Below are 20574 nucleotides of genomic sequence, written 5' to 3' on the forward strand. Positions count from 1 at the left end.
CTCTTTCCCCCCCCCTTCCCCGCCCCCCGTCCCTGTGCCTCCTTGGGAAGCCCCCAGTGTCTAGCGCGCCCGCCCGTGCCGAGCATTGCGCCTTCTCCAGGCCGGGGGCGCGGTGCCAATGCCGGTGCGCGCTGATGCTGTTGCCCTAGCTCGCTGGTCCAGCACTGGGGTGCGAGCGGTGAAACCTTAGTTCGCCCGTCTGCGTTCCTCTCCCGGCCTATTTGGGGGCCTCTAAACCCTCTCACCCACACTACCAAACCTTGCATTTTTAAAAACCTGGGAAAGTTCTACACTGAGGACGGATATGACCTCCCTGGGGCCACTAAGGTGAAGGGCCAGCTTGATTTCAGCTTGTGCTGATGGTTTCCCTTCTTGAGGCTGCCTTACTGAGAGTCAAATGAAATTCAAGAAGAGAAACCTAGGTGGCCTGGGGCAGGGGTGGTGGTGGGGGGGGCATACGTTCTTTAGTTCTTCATTTATTTTCCTCCTCTCCCTTCTCCCAGATTGTGGTCGTTTTCAGTTCAGTGGGCTTGAGGATATTTAAACAGGGTGGAGGAAAAATGTTTCAGAATTTTATTAAATTTTTTGAGACCCTCACATTTTTAGTTTCTTTTTACGTTTGCTCCAACTTTGGGAACTTTTATCACTTTCTGTAAAAATATACAGTAGTTAGGGTTTGAGCAGAGAAAACCTTAACAGTCAGTAAAATCTAAGGGAGACGACAGAAGTAAATTCTTGGTAGGTCTTGAATGCACTTTTGTGAAGTAACTACAGACAGGAATTTCTCTCAGGGGATCCAGAGTCATGAGTATATGAGTGTGGGTATTTGTGGTATGGCAGCTCTCTATCAATGCAGGACAGCAACTAATGGGCACAAAGAGGCTAAATGTCACACAGCCAGTTTTTCAGAGATTGGATTAAAACCCAGGTATTCCTTATTTTTAAAGGGGGATCCTTTATTTACTCTCCCATACTATACTAAAAAAAAGTACTAAAGTTGAGATATATATCTATACATCTTGATATCTGTTTCTGTTCTTATATCTATCTGTTGATTTCTACTCCTGTCTCTCCCTATTTTCTTTATTTTCTTCTCTCTTTTCTCACTTCTCTCTCCCCCTTCCTCTCAGCTCCCCCTCCCCTTCTCCTCCCCTTCCCTGTTTCTTTCTCTTCCTCTCCCTCTCCGAATAAATGATGAACCTTAAAGAAAGCTGTAGAAATGGTCTCAAAGGGTGAAATTCAAAGGAAGGTTTTTGAAATTTCACTTATCAGAAGTCTGGAACTGAGACTTTCAAAGGATTAGTCCCTCCCTCCAATGAATGCTAGCTGTGAATGATTAAAAGAAAAAAGCTGGCTTTGTCAGTATTATTTGGAAGATCAGGTCATTGAACATTTTTTCATTACTTTAGTTTTTAACAGTATTGTGATATGCTTTTTTTTTTAAATTGTTCATACAGAAAGGAATTCCTAGTACTAGGCTTGTTATTTCATTAGGGTTAATTTAAAACCAATATATTTAAAAATGAATGGCCATTTAAATCTATAATTGCGAACCATTTCAGAAAATGTTGTCCTTTTCATCAACATAGTTTAAATGAATTAAATTAAAATTAAAGTGATTGTTTCTATTTGAGATAACATTGTTGACTATTAGTTGGTCTCTTCAGTGAAAAATCACCCATTTTCTTGAGAAAGTTTACAAGAGATGCTTGTTTAATTTCTTGGCCTAGCTTTCTGTACATGCGCACCCATTGCTCTATTTTGTTCATTGGGCAAATTTGTTATTTTTTTTTAGTTGGATGTTCCAAATAAAGGGACAAACTATAAAGTATCTCTGGCAGCTATGCCACTGCAAATTAAATAGGTGGGTCTGGCTTTTGCAGGGGATTAATGTCTATAGGGTATTATTGCAAACAAATTTCTACCAAGTCTTAAGAATGATATGGGAGTTAAGTGTTTTTTTTTTAGCTAAACATTACACATTTAAGTTAGTAATACAAACACTGAGCCAGTTTCAATGGGAATTCTTTTTTTTTTCCTTAGGAACCACAATACAGCAGGTGTCATATGATATCACTCTTGAGCAGTATAAACCATGACCAGCAGGAGGCCCAGAAATGCCTATTTGGGTAGAAGGAGAGATGAGTAATTGTGTTTTAACTTTCCATTGTGGCATAGAATACTTTTTCTCTAGTTCTTTCTCTGCAAAGGTTTGAATTTCAGGCTTAGGAGAGAATTCTCTTACTAAAAATCCAAACAAACCAAATTCAGTGGTTTTTGTTTTTTAGTCTCTCAAGTCAAAATCAGTGTTTGTAAGCCTAAAAAGAAACTTTTTTATTGACCTGTATCATCCTTGTAGTTGTACTTGATCAGTGAGAAAATGTTTACATTCTGCAGCTTTATCATTTTTAGAAATTGTTGTAGGCTAAAACTTTACCTGAAGTAAATTGAGGGATTATGCCAGGGAAAAGTAAAATATCTGGAATTTCTTTCTACAGCTGTCAGTATCTTAATCATAGCATGTTTCAAATGTTTCTTTAACTACACATTTCTTATACAATTATAAATAAAGGAAGTTTCCATTTCTTTCACTATTCTTTGCCTTTACTTATTTTCATAAACACTAAAAAAAGATACTTTCTTTTATAAAACACTAAGCCTTTATTATAATTTAATCAGCTTTCATTTAAAAACCAAAGACTAAAAAGGGAATCAGAAAAACTTTGACTAATACCTGTGTGCTAGAATATGCCTTCTGTTGGCATCCTGTGAATCCTTTTTGTTTACAACTGGTCTCTTGTTTTCATTGTTTCCAGTTTAATAAATGCTTTTTGAATTGAGTGAGAAATTTTCTTCTTCGAGTTCCTAAAATAGAGTGTAATTTGGGAAGAAATTTTTTTTCTCATTGCCCTATCCATTGCATTCTCATTTTTTGTCTTCATTGCTTTTATGTGTTTTTTTTCCCTGTTGGATAATTTTCCTGGTTTGCTTTTCTGATTTCCCCCTATTTCATCCTCTGGTTTAAATAAGTCTACTTTTTACAAGATCAGATCAATTGTTTATCCTTGCCAAATATTTCTAAACTGTTGAATTTAGAAATCTTCATCATTTTGTCTTATGATTATATGGGCATACATATTTTTGATATATCTGTTATTTAATGTGTTCATTATGCTTATTAATTATTTTGTTGTATCTTATAGAACATTACAATTTTTTCCCTAGATTCCACTCTTGGTTAGTAGTTATGTATTTTCTTCTGGCATTTTTGCCTTGACCTCTTTTAATCCATAATATTTTAGTGTTGGAACCTCTTTTGGCTTTTGTAGTTTTTTGAGGGATTTACAATTTTTTCTTTTGAAGATAGTAATTTTTCTTCTTTTTGGCTTTTCTTTTGCAGTTTTTGAAGGGGATTTTGAGGTAGGCTCCACTGAGTCCTCTAGTACTGTCTTCTCCAAGATATCTTTTTGATTAGAGATGTAGAGCTAGTAAGTATCTCAGAGGCCACAACTACTTCATCTTATAGTAGATATGGAGACTTGAAAGTTAAATGTCTTTAAAGTTACTCCCGTAGTGAAGCATCAAGAGGTGGGATGTGGACATAGTTCCTCTGACTTGGAACCAGCGGTCCATGTATGATGGAATTTTATAACTCCAGTTAATCTAAAGTTTTGAGTTTGAAATATTTTTATACCATTGCATAAATGGAAATTTCAATCAATCCATTCAAGCAGTGGTTGTAGCTTTTTCTGGTTTTCCCTAAGATACCAAATGGACCATTGACCTAAAATGTTTTGTTTTCTTGAGTTTGTTTTTTTTTAAACCCTTACCTTCTGTCTTGGAGTCATTCCTGTGTATTGGCTCCAAGGCAGAAGAGCTGTAAGGGTAGGCAATGGGGGTCAAGTGACTTGCCCAGGATCACAAAGCTGGGAAGTGTCTGAGGCCAGATTTGAACCTAGGACCTCCCGTCTCTAGGCCTGGCTCTCAATCCACTGAGCTACCCAGCTGCCCCCTTAAGTTTGTTTTTTTGCAGGATGCCTGCCTTTCCAGTAGTTTTGGGTTTGATTTCTGAGCATCACTGTCCTCTTGTCCTTGATGATGAGTCAGGACCACATAAAAGGTAGTTGCTCCAGTTATTTTATTACCTTAGTCCAGGGAATATGTATATATATTCCTCTGTAATTATGTATGTGTCTTATCTATATCTATATGTTTATATCTCACATATAAACATATACACATATGTTTGTGTGTGTGTATATGGATACACACATATAATTCATGATTGCTAGGATTCCAAATAGTAGGTGATAAGGATCTAGTAGAATCTCTGTATTCTCCTTTGCTTGCTTTTCAGATTGGACAGGTCTATTCAGCTGGATATATTTTTTTTCCTTTTCCATGATAGGTTATCTGTATTGCAAAGTCTCATTTCCTAATTGGGACGCTTTTCATGGTTCCGTTCTAGAGAAGGATTGCACGGATTAAGGCATCCCCTTGTGGAACTCTCCAAGGGGGCTGTGGAAGCTGCTTTAGGAAGCATTAGGAAGGCAGTGGCAGTGGAGTGGATTTCTGGACCCTCATTCATCAGAATAAAGCTTTGGCCACATCTGGAAGACATCATCCATTGATCTGTTTGTAGTCTCTGATTTTGTAATCCTTTAGATCAGTGATGGGCAAACTTTTTAAAGAGGGGGCCAGAGGAAAGGAAATGCTCATTTGTCAGTCTGTTTCTAAGGCAACTCTTTTGAAGATTCATTGTATTGTATCCTACTCATTGTATTTGTCAGATTAGGAATAATGTTGTGGGGCTGGATAGAACATTTCAGGGGGCAGCATCTGGCCCGCAGGCTGTAGTTTGCCCATCACTGGTTTAGATCATGCTTTCTTGCTAACAGTATTAGTTTTGTTATTAAGATGGGGTTTTAAGTCCTAATAGTAGAAGTCATGAAAGTACTCGTGAGGGTAAAATGCAGTGCTCATGAGTCTTATCTAAGTTTTTATGTAATATTTTTTATCTAAATTTCTTTTGTTCTAAATTTTTAAGTCAAGAAAAATACACACTGAAATAACTTTTATATGTAGTTGATATTACAGTGCAGAAATCCTGTGCTAATTGGAAAAATTGAACCATAGGTATATTATTTTCCTACTTTCTGCATTTGATTTCTGCACTGATTTGCTTCTTGGTTCCGATTTGTTTTCCCCAGTAGCTATTTTCTATTAGTGCTAAATTTTTCTGGAGCTTGTCTAATCTTATATTTGTTGGATAATATTATACAGAACTTTAGAAATGCAGAATCTCAGAGTTGAAAGGGCTTTAGGAGGGCTTCTAATCTAACACACCTCTAAACCAAAGTGACCTCTACAGTATTTACAGTAAGTGGTTTGGTTCCCCAAACTTTGCTTAAAGATCTCAAGTGAGGAAGGGAAATCCTACCACCTTTAGAGGCAGCTCATTCCACTTTCTCATAGTTCTGATTATCAGGATGTTTTTCCTGAAATCAAGCCTAAAAATTTCCTCCTTTCATTGTTTACCCATTGCTTCTAGTTCTCTCCTAAGGGGCAGAGCAGAATGTATCTTCCACATGACAACCTTTTAAATACTTGCAGCCAGGTATCATGTTCCCTCTAAATCTTCTCTCTTCCAGGATAAACATCCCAAGCTTTTTTCAACTGATCCTCCTTTTAAATAAGACAAAGAAAGGCTGGATGTGCTGTCGAAGTTAAGGCTCTTTCACTATCGAGGTTATCTGTCTAATGTTGTTTATAAAAATGTGCCCAGAAGTGAATGCGGTAATCCAGATGTTCTTTGATTAGGGCAGAATACAGAATGTCTATCATCATTCTCATTGTGGACACTTGTCTCCCTAATGCAGACCAGGACTGCATTAGCTTTTGGGGGATGCTCTTAATACATACTTGGTAATTGATCGGCCATCCTATTGTGATTGTGGTCCACAACCTTTGGACCTTTATCTTTACCTGATGAACTATCATCCAGCCACTTTTCTTCTATTTTATACTTGTGAAGGTGATGAGTTTCTTTATCCCCTAAATGAGGATGGGTGGGAGGAGTTTGGACTCTGACCTTTGAGGTCTTTTTCAGGTCTAATTCTATGATCCTATGGTACCAAATGTGGACAGCAGTTCAAACTGCCTAAGGTTTTTATTTCCTTTGAATACATAGTTTATCCAAAAATCTTTCCTTGATCTATTTACTATTTGATGTTGAAAGAGAACATATTTGTTTGGGAAGACATTTGAAAGATATTTGTAAGCCTTAATCTGTAAAAATGATGTAGCATTGTCCTGTTGTCCAGATGGAAAAAAGAGAACCTCATTGCCAGAAAGACTGGCCCTAGACAATGATTTTTTTCAGCCATAGTAACTCATAAAAGCCATTGACAAAGCCAAAGATGAGTTATGATGTGCACTAGTGGGCCCGTTACCCATATTGGTGAAAGGAAAGATCACTAAAATACCGTTATTAGGAAAAGTCTTTTGCAATTTTGGAATCTTAATGATTTTGGGAGAGGATATTAATTTGTATGTGGGAAGGGAATAGAGTGACTTCCTACCAGGAGAGAGAAAAGCGAGAATAGAAGTTTTGCTGTGTTTTCCTTCTCTCCCCTATGCTAGCAACTGGGTAGAGTCAGGGAGCCTAGGAAAGAGTTTGGTGGTCCACTGCATAGTGTGATAGACCTTTTGACCCTGGACAAGACACTTAATTTGTTAACTTGTAAAATAGAGGTAGTAGTAGCAAATGTGATAATATATGCAAAGTGCTTTGAGGATCATCTTGAAGTTACATAAATATTATTTATGATGATGATGATGTGCCCTTCACTGCAGAACTGGGTGGCAATTAAGAAAAGCCCTAGGAGCTTTAAGAAGCCTTAAGAGGCCATCTAGTTGAACTTCCACATTTTATAGATGGAAGACAGATGTTGAGAGTTTTAAGTGAATTATCCAGTTGTCCACATTGGCAAGGCTAGAATTTGAACTCACATCCCATTGGAAAGATCCTGGAAACCTGAGGCAGTTTGAACTGCTGCTCTCATTCGTTGTCAGTTGCCTGTTCCACAGGTGTGCATCACTTGTACAAAGGCTGCTGTGGAGGCGTGAATGTCCTCTTCTGAAAAAGGATGTAGTCAGGTCTGCCAGGCCTGCAGTTTTCTTTTACCTCTGTGTTCATCCTGTGCAGGTTGCCATGTTGGCAGGAAGTGCAGCTGACTGTCAGAGAGCTAGGAGGGAGGCCAGGGAAATTTGCTTTTAGGTTAAAGTCATGATGCAGACCAGAAGCTCCTCCTTCCCTGTAGGGGAACATTGCTGGACTTAAAAACAACAACAACTACAACAACAACAACAAAACTGCCCTGCTGGGGTTCTGTAGACTCTTATTGTTAGTGATGGTGCTTATTTAGGGCTTTTCAGCCAATCAGCTCAAAGAGCTTTGCAGAAATTAGCTCATTAATCCCCACAAAGCAAGGCTAAGCAATTCCAGTGTTCTTTGCCTTCCTGGGTCCTGTAGGTAGCTGATCAGAGGTGGAGAGAGATGAATTTCTTTCTCTCTTAAATGAGGAGGTTGAACTGATCCAACTTAAAACCTTCTCCAGCTCCAATATTCTGTGTCATGTGACTCCCTAAAGGGATCGTTTTTCTTTGGATCTCTTGAGTTCAGATCACATCTTACTCTGTCTTCTCTGTTGTCTGAACTTTTTCTTTAGTAATCTATCTACCCTTCCAAGTTTCTTTTTTTGGGGGATGGGTTGGCGGAGTGGGGCAGGTTTACTTGAGTGGGAAGGGCAGCCCTATTTTACCTAATCCTGATTTTTTTGAGCTATGTTTAGAAGTCAGAACAGGTGGGGAATTGAGATGTATGAATCTATGGAAAGGTGCGTTTCAGAGGTGGCTTTGATGGTGGGAATTCTCTCTTAAAAAATTAAGCTATTGAGAAAAGAAATATTGGCTAGCTGTTTCCAGGATCATGCATTTGGTTCTCAGTCATTAAAAATTCATAGATGTTTAACTTTCCTACAGTATCTTTTGTGGGAGAATACTGATTTTCCTGTCCTGAAAAGAGAAAATTTTCACATTAAATGAATTTATTTAGTCAGTTTGCCTAGATATACTTAAGTCATACCATTTTGATGAAGTTTTGAAAAAAATACTTTTCAGAATTTCCTCCTGATGCTGTGAGGTAAGACCTCATTATATTTTATTAGAAAAGCATCACAGATTCTACGTAATTGAGAAAATCTGGAAAATAAGAAGCCTTTCTGAAAATGTAGACCAGCAGAATTTTTATTTCTAATATTGATTGACTTAATCCTTTAGACAGTAGGAAGTCATTTAAAATTTTTGAGCAGAGGAGTGACATTCATAGCATTTGTTACTTTTGTCTTAGATACCTTTGTGATATAAAATGAATATCTTACAGAGAGCAATTGTGAGGCTGGCTTATGGTGGTTCTGAGAAGGCTTCAATAGATAACAAACAAATGAGAAACTTTGATGTTAGTAGGCAAAGGTATGCTAGGAAAGAAGAAGCTGGACTGGTCACATAGTGTGGGTGAACTTTGGCAAAGTTTGAGGAAAACAGTCTTAGTGCTCTCATAGTATCCTCAGTGTCAAAAGAGAGTGAAGAAGGCTTTCCAGCATTTTGGGTCAACTTCTGGAAGACCATGGACAAGAAACATCTAGGCTGGGCTGTAATTTGTATCATTGGAGGGAATGTCCAAATTGGTGTGATCACAGATGTATCTGAGGATATAATGAAACTCCACAGACAAAGAATAAAAATAACGCCCACCCTCCAAGAGCTCCCATTCTTATCTCCTAGAGGACCTTACATCTTTAGTGATCAGAGCTGGACAGTGAGAATGCAGATCTAGCATTGTTTAGGTTAGGTTGGAGAAGGGATAGACCAGAGGCAGGGAGAAGGGATGAGAAGAGACTGATCTCTGGCACTGGCATTGGGCAGAAAGAGGAGGGAATGGATTGGAGAGGCAATTTGGAAGCAAAATCAATAGGACTTAGTTTTAGAGGGAATCCTTTTTTTTTAGGTTTGTACTAGATGACCACTGAGGTCTCTTCCAAGTCTTCCCAAGTTCTGTGATTATGTATTATCTTAGCATCTTAGCATTCTGTAGCCCTGTGTGAGGATACAGGGGGGTAAATTATGAGCCTTTTTCTCATGAGGCATCTGCTGAGTTGAGATTATACTTGTATTTTGGAAAGGTTTTTGAACATTGAAAAACATACAAAAAATATGACTACATTTTAACTTACTATTGTGGGATTGTATAAACTGTAATTTGGGAGGACAGGTTTTAAAAAGGCATGGAGGCCATAGTTTTGATATCTTGGATACCTTTAAATAAATGAGATAAATGAGACGATTGCAAAATGAATGGAGAATGGGCCTTAGAATCAGGAGGAAAAGTCCTTTCCATGATTCATGCTGGTTGTGTGACCCTGGGCCAGTCACTTAATGTCTGTGTGCTCCTTCATCTCCCCTACATTAATAAATTACAGAATTGTTGCCAGTTTGCTTCAGTGGAAGGGACTTCCCTGTTAGGAATGCCCTATGCCAGTGAAATCAGAACCTGACCAAAGAAAAATTATTTTTTTACACCCCTGGGGCCATCTTTCCATCTTCTGAGCTGCCAAACCTTGTCTCCTTTAATTAGAATGTGTGAACCTAGAGAAGTTATTGTGAGGCATTTTTGTTTTGTATCTGCAGTGCTTTGCCCGTCCTTGGGCTGTAGTTAGTCTTACTCTTTCCCATTGCATTAGTTACGTATTATTAATTTATTTTCTTAGGCAAAATAATAATTTTTGTGGCCTCCATGTTCCCAAGCTTTGGTCTTTGCAAAAAAGTCAGTTATATATTAATATTAGATGGTAATTTACCTGAAAAAATTGAGATGACAGATAGTTAGTATTGTTAATTTTGCCATGTAAATAACAGATCTTTGTTGAGATTATTTTGGAGCGTAAGGTAATTAGAGTATTTGTTTACCTCAGGAATTTTGGTTGAGGTTGAGATTTTTGAAGAAGCTAAAATATCCTTGGGCAGCTAGGTGATGCAGAAGATAGAGCACTACACTGGGAGTCAGCAAGACTCATCTTCCTGAGTTCAAATCTGGATGCAGACTTACTAGCTGTGTGACCTGGGCAAGCTACTTAATGCTGTTTGCCTCAGTTTCACCATTTATAAAATGTGCTGGAGAAGGAAATGGCATACCTCTGTAGTACCTTTCCCAAGAAAACCTCAAATGAGGTCATGAAGAATCTGACGTGATTAAACAACAATAAAAGGATATTCTCTTGAGCTGATTTCATAATGGTTACTATTAAAGTTTGTGATGAGGAACATCCTGGTTCCTTTCTTTCAAAAGTGAGAAGCTTGTAAAAGGGTTATTAGCTTAGGAAGGGAGAGGTGGTTTCTGTAACTTGTATTGTCTGGATCTGTTTCTTGTTAACTTACAGCGTGTATGTAACTCTGGCCTTAGCCAGTGTTGCTTGAGTAGACCCTTACGATTATAGATTCAAATTATATCCTTTGATAAAATTTGAGGGACCAAAGTGACAAGAGGCATAGAATATAATAGTCAAAGAAATGATAATATAGAATTTTGCCATATATTTTATATTTATATATAGTATATTTTTATATACATAATATATATTATATTTTACTAATATGGAGGGAACTTTAGAAGTCATTGCAAGCTCTTCATGAGATTGTGTGCTTTTTGAAGGCAGAGGCTCTCTTGTGCTTCTTTTTGTATTTCCAGGGCTCAACACAGTTTATTGATTGATTGAAAGATTGATTAGAACTCTGTTTAGGGAGTCTGTACTTTGTCTCTAAGGTCACCCAGACTCAGAATCAGGACTAAAACATGGATCTCCTAATTCCTACCCTAATGTTCCTTCTATTTTGCCAAACTTCCTTCTTACCACTGGAAAGGAAGAGTAATAAAGCTAGCAGGTGGGATATGGTCTACTGACCTCAATGAATTTTATAATTACTGTTTTAGTAGAATAATGTGTGTGTCTGCCTGGGGATAACAATTCCCATACAGGTGTAATAATAATACTCTAAATTTATATAATACTTTCCCCAAGAAATATTAACAATGTTTTGAAGGTTAAAACTTTTTTGCCATAACCCTTTGCAGAAAACTGACCATTGAGAAGAATTGGCTCTTAGTTCTGTAAAATTAAGTGGGAAAGTGAAGTATGATTTCCCTCCTGGCCACCCCAGCAGACTACATAGCTGGCTGTCTGCCAGGACCATGGGCCTGTGTGCTTAGGTATTCTTGAGTTTGTTCACACAGCTGTCTTTGCCATTCTTTACTACTCACCTTTTCAGCCCAGCCACCCACAGTAAAAGGTCCTTAAATTATGTTGCTCATACCAGAGGTGATGAACATTCAAACTGAAGGCCCATAACACTCCCGAGTGCCAGAACCAGAATAAAATGCAACCGGGTTGAAATATTTAACAAAGTAAAGACACTGGGATGCAGATAATGTTAATAGGTGGCTTTGAAGTCAGAGTGCAGGCAGCAGGGACCACCTTATGTTAGTTTGGAGGTTTGAGTTCAGCACCAGTGACCTCCACAGCCCATATCTGCCTGGACTTTGCTCTTTCCCATTTTGTGGGAGTGGGAGCTCTTTCACACCCAGGCAGCTACTAAGTGTTTAGAGGTGGGATTTTAACCCAGGAATTCCTGACTGTCTGTCAGGTACTTTGTCCACCGTGCCTTGATGCTTCTCAAGATTATGACTGTCCAGTTATGCAAAACTGTAACTTTATTGATAAAAGTCCTAAAATCCTGAAGGCAGTGTGATTCCTATGATTCATCTAAATGAAAATGGAATGCCATAAAGGATTTATTCAGTAGCTATGGATTTAGTTCCTTGGATTAATAAGTATTGTGGCCTTGTGAACTGCAAATTGCCTTTCTATTGGGTTACTTAGAATATCCGGTTTTAATTTTTTTCCTGACTGTCTTTGAGGGGGGGGTGACATTGATGCTGATTTAGGATTGTAGAAATCTGACAGGCCAGGATAACCCAACTATAAAAACATTTCTTTCAATGCAGTTTCCATTGGAAATCTAGTCAGTTCAGATTTTAAGAGGAACTAATTCCCTATGTGTATTGCAAATGGACACTTTGGACGACATGAAGGGATTATTTTAAAGTGTGAGGTTTTTTTAATCTCCCTGGTTGAGCTCTCACATCCCTCTGGGAATGTTTTGTTTTTGTTTTTGTTTTTGTTTTGGTAAGCTCTTATAATTGCCATGAAGAACAAAACACTGTGCCCCCTCTACATTTCCAAACAAAATTCAGTAGCAGATTCTAAAAACTCCGGAAAACATTGCCTTTTCTTGAAAGTATCATGGCAGAGAACTATAGGGACTTATTTGGCCAGTGACCAAGCAAGGACTCGCTGTCCCTTGTAGTAGGAAAAACTTCTGAGTCCTGGGATCTCAGCTCCATAGGAAATGGATACCCTGGGGGACCAGAGTCATATCAGTTTTATCCCATCCTTCACCCTGACAGGAAAAATCTGGCTTGGTAGCATTTTTGGTGGGAAAAAAAAGAAAGAAAAAAATAGTTGCTTCTCTAGGGAAGTTTTAAAATAATTACTGTCAGAGGCAGTAGTGTTTGTGGAAGTCATTGAAAGGTTGGACTTAAATGCCTGCCCTTTCCAATAGACACTGGCTTAACATAGAAAAAGAAAAAAAATTTTTCTTTTTTAAAATTTAATTTTCATTATGTGGCCCTACTCACAAGCATCCAGGGCCCTAATGATACAGCTTCCTTTGGGGACAGAGTTGATAGTTGTAGGTTTGCAGGATTGGGGACAAGAGGATGTAAATAAGAAGGTATTGTGGCATGAAGTTTAGGGGCAATGAGAAATTCAGCAGAGATTAGAGGCCTGATGGGATCGGTGACCAGAGGGAAGACATGACAGTGAATTCTTTCCCTTTATGCCTTTGAAAAAAGCTACATTTAGAAAGTGTAAAAGCACCTTAAATCAGTCAGCCGAAAACTATATGTGTGGTGTTGTTTAGTATATCCCAATTGTTGTATATTTAGAGGAATATCCATAAAAGCTCTCTTGAGGATTGTATCCTCTCCAACCCTGTCTAAAGTAACACAGTTTTGTCTTTTTGGTCTTTGAAGGTTGACTTATATATAGATTATAGACTTTATTGCTGAAGGGAGCCTCAGGTTGTCTAGTTCAACTTCCCCTGATTTTGCAAAGGGGGATTATGAGAATATGGAATCTTAGAGTTGGAAGAGACCTCACACAGAAGTCATGTAGCCCAAATGATGCCCCTAATCATAAGTCTCTTCTATAGCACAGAAAAAGAGACGGACTCGGTGTTGTGGTCAGAATATCTGAGTTTAAATTCTATGTCTAATGCTTATTACCTATGGGTTGAGTTGGTTACTTCCCTTGGCCTGCGTTTCCTTATCGGTAAAATGAGGAGGTTGGACTAGTTGGACTCTCAAATTCCTTCCAGATCAAAATCAATAGTCCTATGAGTTCACTCCCTCTGGAGACAGTCCATGATATTTTTGGAAACAACTAATTATTAGGAAGACTTGGCTTAGATTGAAATGAAGTCTTATTTTTCTGTAGGAGAATCTCCCATAGAGCTGGGTGGACCCATGCACATTTTCCTTATGCAAGATAATCCTTAGAGTATTTGAAGACTTGTAGGATGTGGGATCTTGTCAGTGCCTGCAAGGACTCTTTCCCCTGCTGCTCTTGGATGGTCGTTATGGGCAGACATTTGATTTCCTTGTGACTGAGCTAGTGGTGAGACCTTGCCTCCTGGGCTAGTACTCAGGTGATACACACACAGGTAGCTTAGACTCCCCCACAACAGGCTCAGTGAGCCCAGCCTCTGGACCATAATGGAACAGCGGGGCAGGACTAGGCAGGCAGGCTTTATAGACCACAAAACACACATTCACACTCACACTGTGTGGTAGTATGGAAAAAAACAGAGCTAGAGTCAGAGGATATGGGTTCAAATCTTGCCTTTGACCTCTTGGGTGACTCAGAATTTCTTTGAGTCCCAGTATTTACTTAATAGTAAAACGAGGGGAATAGATTAGATGTCCTCTGAATTCTTGGTGCTAGATTTATAAATCTGTATCCTATGAAATGTCTGCATACAGAACTATATCTGTATGGATATCTATTATGTGCAAATATCTATGCATTTCTACACACATCTATACACTAACAACAAAACAAACAAATAAATAAATAATGGAACATAGCTTGGTAGAATCAACCAAGCAACTAAATGGCATTTATTATAAGCAGTTACTGCATTCTAGGCACTGTTAAGTACTAGGAATATACATCTACCTCCCTCCCCCAAAAAGGGCAAAAAACAATCTCTGCTCCCAACAGGTTTATATTCTAATGAGGGAGACAACAGTATGCATAAATTGATTTTTGTAACAGAAATACAAAGCACATGGATATTAATCTTAGTGGGGAAGGCACTAGTGCCTGGAGAATGGGATGGGGGACCAGGAAAGACTTCCTGGAAGAGATGACCCTTGCCTGCTTTTTAAAAGAAGGCCTATATTCTAAAAGGAGAGGTTAAGAGATGCATTAGGGGGACAACCAGTGAAAAAGGCTTGGGATGGGAGATTGATCATTGTGCAGAAGGTGGGGTAAACATTGGGTTCTGGCTGTTGCATTGGCACTTGTCAGAGATGGTTGCTGTGTCCATAGGTTTTGCTAAGCTTTTTTCAGCTAAAGTGTGTGTGTGTGTGTGTGTGTGTGTGTGTGTGTGTGTGTGTGTGTGTGTGTGTGTTTGTGAGACAGGCAGGGAATCGGCATTGCTAAAACAAAAATGATAGAGGGATATTTTGAATGATCTCTTAAGTCCTGTGGTTTCTTCATTAAGATTTTTTCCCCTGTCATTCGGTGATATAGATATAGCTCTGTCAAAGGTAAGTAGGAGGGGCTGCTAGGTTTCTCAAAGGTTAGAGAGCCAGGCATGGAGATGGAAAGACCTGAGTTCAAATGTGGCCACAGACACTTCCTAGCCGACTACCTCACTTAACTTCAGTTTCCTAATTCTTACTGGTCCTTCTGCCTTAGAACTGTTAAAAATCTAAGACAGAAGTAAGAGTTAAAAAAAAAGTTAAGTAGAAGTCAGTTATTGGTAGAAGCATTGAAAATTCTGTTTTGTCAACCTTAATGAGTCTTAGGAAATGAAGTATTTTCTACTTTTGGGAGCCCCAGTTTTAGTTTTTGTAAAAAGTAAGGTGTCTTATAGGTAAGATAAGATGGAAAACAGGTACAATAACTTTGGGAGGATAGTTTTTGGAGGAGCAACAGTTGTTGTCTGCTTCAGTATATCTTGGATTCTTAGCTTGCTTTTCAGGGCTTCTTGAAAATAACTAATAAAAGGTGAATGTAGGATGCATATATATATTTGACTAAACATTAGTCTTAAATATTTAGCAGTATGACTTATTTTCAGGTGATAAAGGTATAGTGAGTTAACATTTTCCTTCTGTTAGTTTTTTATACATTAAAAAGGAAATCTTGAGAAGTAAAATTATTTTCAAGTGTGTATAGTAGAACAAAAGTTTAATAACCCCTTTGAACTCCTTAGAAAAAAGGAGTTTATGATATCAGGGACAGAAAGACTTTATGAACTGTGAATATAAAAGAATATTTTTGTTGAACAAACAATCCAGAACTTCAAGTGAGCAGTTGTAGTCTTTGAGATGTCACCTTGGAAAGGTAGAATCCCTTTCCGTAGAAAGTGCTTTTAGTTAGAGCATTTCTAAGCCCTTTTTTGGATTTGCCTTCAGGACTTATAGCACATTCTTTTGAATATCCCCAGTTGTGGCAAATATTTGACCCTTGATGATGGTGATTGGTGGTTGGGTTTGGAAATAGCCAAAAGTCATTTGGGGTTAATACTTAAGAATAAAGTTATTGATCAAATGGGGTAAATCCCAATTTATTGGTCTTTTTTTTTGATTACATATAACTAATACATTTGACTTATTTTTAGGTAAACACATTATCAGTCTCACTGATTTTTATTTCATTATAATAAAGGAACAAATAACTTTCTTGTATCACTTATACATTGGATCTTAATTCAGTCTCCTCCTCTTTCCAAAAATTGTTCCAAGAGCATATTGAATTGTATTGGAGTATCTTTCAGTATAATTGAACTAACTCTATTTCTTCATAAGGTGACTGACAGCTTAGATGGAGAATAGTTATTTGGATATATAAATACCTGTGTATTAAGGGGAAAAAAATCAGACTCGGGTATATACTGTAGTCCCTGCTTTTGACTTTACTTAGTATAGTGTCATATGCAGAATGCTTTATTATTTGACTGTGATGATGAAAATGTTTGCATATCATAATTTTATCCTTAGAACTGTTTTTTAAATTAAATAAGTGAGATGAGAAGAGAGTGTTAGTTTTAGTGCCATAATAATGTGTCTACAACTGAAAAGACCAATTTTCTTCACAATTCTGCCCCCTTTTCCAAATTCTCTGTCAATAAGATGACTTTTTTTCCTCACACCATATTCATGGTCATCATTGATTCTTCCCTCTCCCTCTTTACAAGCATCTAATCAGTTGTTGAGTTCTTTTCATGACCACTGATGTTGTCCAGGGTCACCTTTATTATCTTATGCCTGACTTTTGCAGAAGCTTCTTTGCTGTTCTCCCAGATTTTGGCTTCCCGCTGTAAACCACTGCCAAATTGACCTTCCTCATGTGGAAGCCCGGTCATGCTAACCTATTACTTTAAAATCTTGCATGGCTCCCCATTGCCTACTAAATACACCACAAACAAATAGCTTAGCATTGAAAGTGCTCTCCAGATTGTTAGCTTTTTTTTGGTAAAACACGGTGCCCAGAACTGAAAAGAATTATTCTGACCAGGCCAGAATACAGAGGGATTGTCACTTCTATATTTGGAAGCTCTGCCTCTGTACAGTCTTGATCTCACTAGCTTTTTGGCTGCTCTGTCAAACTGTTAGCTCATATGGAGCATCCATTACATCAAAAGCCTCAGATATTTTTAGTTGATCTGTTCTAGCCATATTTCTCCATCAGGAAACTGATTGTTGAACCCTTTTTGTGGTATGAAATACATATTCAGTTTTATAAAATGAGCTTCCATCTACCAACAACAAGCCGATCAAAAGTAAAAAGTGATTGGGAAAAATATATCTGATAATAGTCTGACATCCAGGTTCTCTAAAGAAATGAGCAAACTTATACGTTCTTATTTCCAATAGACAAGTGGCTAAGGATAAAAATAAGTCAGCTTAAGTTTTATTAAACACCTCCTGTGTTGCCAGGGTGAGAGTGGATGGAAAGGTCATCTTCAGCATCAGTAAGATCTGGGCTCCAGTCCTGGCCTGCCTCTTGACATATACTGGCTTTGTGACTGAGTAAATCACTTAATCTCTCAACATCCCAGGCGATTCACTCAAGACTTTAAGTTGCAGATTAAGTGCTGTTCTGCATTGGGTAGATGATGTTTTCTCACCAGAATACCAGAGAAATCACACCTCTCAGCCCCTCCCAAAAGAAGTATGGCTCTGGGGATGGAGTAACTGAAACAAAACTCACGGTCAAGAATGTTTTATTCTACTGGAAGACTGTAGTATGTACAAAAAATGTCAATGACAAATAATTTTTTGTGGTTATATTATTTTATTTTATTCATTCATTCATTTGTTTATTAAGATTTAAATATTTTATTTTTTTAGAAAAATTTTCCATGGTTACATGATTCATGTTTTTACTTTTCCCTTCACTCTCCCTTCCCCCTCCCCCATATCCAATGCACAATTCCACTGGGTTTAACATGTGAATGACAAATAATTTCGAGAGAGAGAGGGATAAGATTCTAAAAAGCCAAACGTTTTTCTGATTTGGGAGACATTTTGTGACTGAGCAAAGATGAGATTTTTGGGAACAAGTAGTAGTCCAGTTTGGATGGATTGTAGGATGTTGTTCAGCCATTTAGATGTAGCTCAATTCTTTATGAACCTTGTGGACTATACTATCCATGAGGTTTTCTTGGCAAAGATCTTGGAGAGGCTTGCCATTTCTTCTCCAGTAGATTAAGGCACAAACAGGTTAAGTGACTTGCCCAGGGTCACACTGCTAGTAAGTGTCTAAGCTGTGGAGCACGGTCCCTGGAGTCAGGAAGACTCATCTTCCTGAGTTTAAATTTGGTCTCAGACACTTACTAGCTGGGCAAGTCACTTAACTCATTTGCCTTAATCCACTGGAGAAGGAAAGAGCAAACCACTCATTATCTTTGCTAAGAAAACTCCAAATGGGGTCATGAAGAGTCAGACACAACTGAAGAATGATTGAACAACCATTCCTAACTCCAGGCCCGTGCCCTAGCTACTGAACCATCTAACTGCCTCTTGGACTGTAGGATAGTCATGCAACACAAATCTAGAAATTATTTGGATCCACTTCATGTGTCTTAAATACCAGTAAGAGGAGTTGATAGTCCATCCTTGAGGCAGTAGGCAGCTGCAGAAGGTTTATGGGTAGGAATAAGAGAGATGCAGTTAGACCTATGCCTTGTGAACATTATTTTTCACAGCTGTATGGAATATAGTTTGAAAATGGGAAAGAGGGAAAAGAGAAGGTCATTCAGAGGCTATTATAATAATTCATTATGTGAACTAGTTTGGTGGCTCTGTAGGTTGAGAAGAGGATAGATGGGAGACCTGTCAGGTAGAATTGTACTTAGACATTTTATAAAAGAAGAAAGACAAATTGTAAATAATCATCTATTAAAATAGCCACAAAAATGTCAGTTAAAGCAGCTTTGTTACTGACTCACGTCTAATTTGAAAAAATAATTAAAAGTGGCAAAACTTTTAATGATGGCTTTAGGGAAGTAGGAATATAATTAAATGGTTGGAAGAATTATAAATTGGTATAATCTTTTTGCAGAGCAACATACAAACTCATATTCTCTGACCAGTTATCTCAATACAATGAATAGACCTTAAAGTTTCAATAGAAAGAAGAAAAAAACTTATCTATATAAAAACATTTATAGCCACCTTATTTATTTCTAAAATTCAATTTTTAAAAATTTTCAGGTCCTCATTTCCCTTCCACCTATCCCTCCCTCTTGCTCCCAAGTGAGAAAGGAAGAAAAACAAAACCTGTTATAAACAAGTATAGTCAAGCACTACAAATTCCCACATTGCCTATATTAAAGAATAAAATAAAATAAAAAATTATCCTTCATTCTACACTCTTGAGTCCATCTTCTGTATTTGGAGATGAGTTAGCATGTTTCAGTCTTATGTCTTTCAACATTATCTTTACAATATTGTTGTGATTGTATAAGTTTTTCTTTTGCCCACTTCACTTTGCATCAGTTCATATTAAGTCTTCTAAGTTTTTCAGAAACCATTCTCAGAAATCCTTTCATTCTAATAGCAGTTGGTAAATGGATCAAAAAGTCATAGATCTGTGGCTAGAAGAGACTGTAGAAGCTCTCTTGGTTAACCCTCTCCTTTTGCAGGTGGAGAACCTGAGACTCAGTCAAAAGTGTAGCCTTAGAGGTGGGTTTCATGCTCCAGGTCCTTGACTCCAGAGCCAGTGCTCTTTTCACTCACCTCGCTATGACTGAACAAATTGTGGTCTAGAGGTAGAATGAATACATTACTCTCTGTGCCACTAAAATGGCACATATGAAGAATGTAGAGACATAGACCAGACTTCTCAAAGGGAAGAAAATAGAACTACCAGATCAGAACATACAGATGATGAATTAACTTTCCACAAATGGTCAAAGAGCTCAGCAGGAGACAGAGTAAACAAGGTGTTATTGGTAATTTATTACATCATAGAGTAAGTAAGTAGAAAGATCTGGATCCAGATCTACCTCTCACACTCCCTCTATGTTGCTGGGCAATTCTTTTAGCCTCTATGGCCCTAGTTTTTACATTTGCAAAATGGGAAGCTTGTATGTGACTTTAGATGACATTTAAGATGCTATCAGCCATGTGATAGGGCTGTTGAATTTTAAAAAATAGTTTATTCTTTCTAAGACTCTACTCTGCTACCTTATTTTTGCAATGGAACATGAGCTCCAGTAGTCTTTCTGAGTGGGACAGACTTTGAGGTTGGGCCTGGTGATAGACTGTTACTTCAGGACCAGTTCAGCTGAACTCGGAAAGCCCGGCTACTGGAGGACTGGCCGCCAAGGTGATGATACTTTTCAATCACATTAATTCACAAACATTATCTGTGAAGGCATAAAGGTTAGCAATGAAAGCACGGACCATTAATGAAATAAGTCTTAAATTCAAGTTTAAAAAAGCCATTTATTAGCAATTAATTTAAAATGGTATCATCAGCTTTAATGAATGGATAAAAATGTTTTGAGTTCAAAGCACCAGTCTTTATCTGTTCATCTAAACAAGCATTTTGTTTTAGTAAGTAGTATTCTCCTCTCTGTCTATACCCTTCATTTTCTCCT

The 20574-nt window shown here is 37.9% G+C and overlaps 1 protein-coding gene across 1 annotated transcript in view; it reads left to right on the forward strand.

The window, feature by feature from the left end:
* Positions 1 to 20574, forward strand: part of STK39 (serine/threonine kinase 39) — a 315180-nt gene that overhangs the window by 5860 nt on the left and 288746 nt on the right. Inside the window, exons 3-4 of the mRNA XM_044669100.1 lie at positions 65 to 178; positions 7208 to 7238. Of these exons, the coding sequence (XP_044525035.1) occupies positions 65 to 178; positions 7208 to 7238 (145 nt within the window). The remainder of the gene's footprint in view (positions 1 to 64; positions 179 to 7207; positions 7239 to 20574) is intronic.

This window comes from Gracilinanus agilis, chromosome 3, assembly GCF_016433145.1.
Source record: "Gracilinanus agilis isolate LMUSP501 chromosome 3, AgileGrace, whole genome shotgun sequence".
Taxonomy (NCBI): domain Eukaryota; kingdom Metazoa; phylum Chordata; class Mammalia; order Didelphimorphia; family Didelphidae; genus Gracilinanus; species Gracilinanus agilis.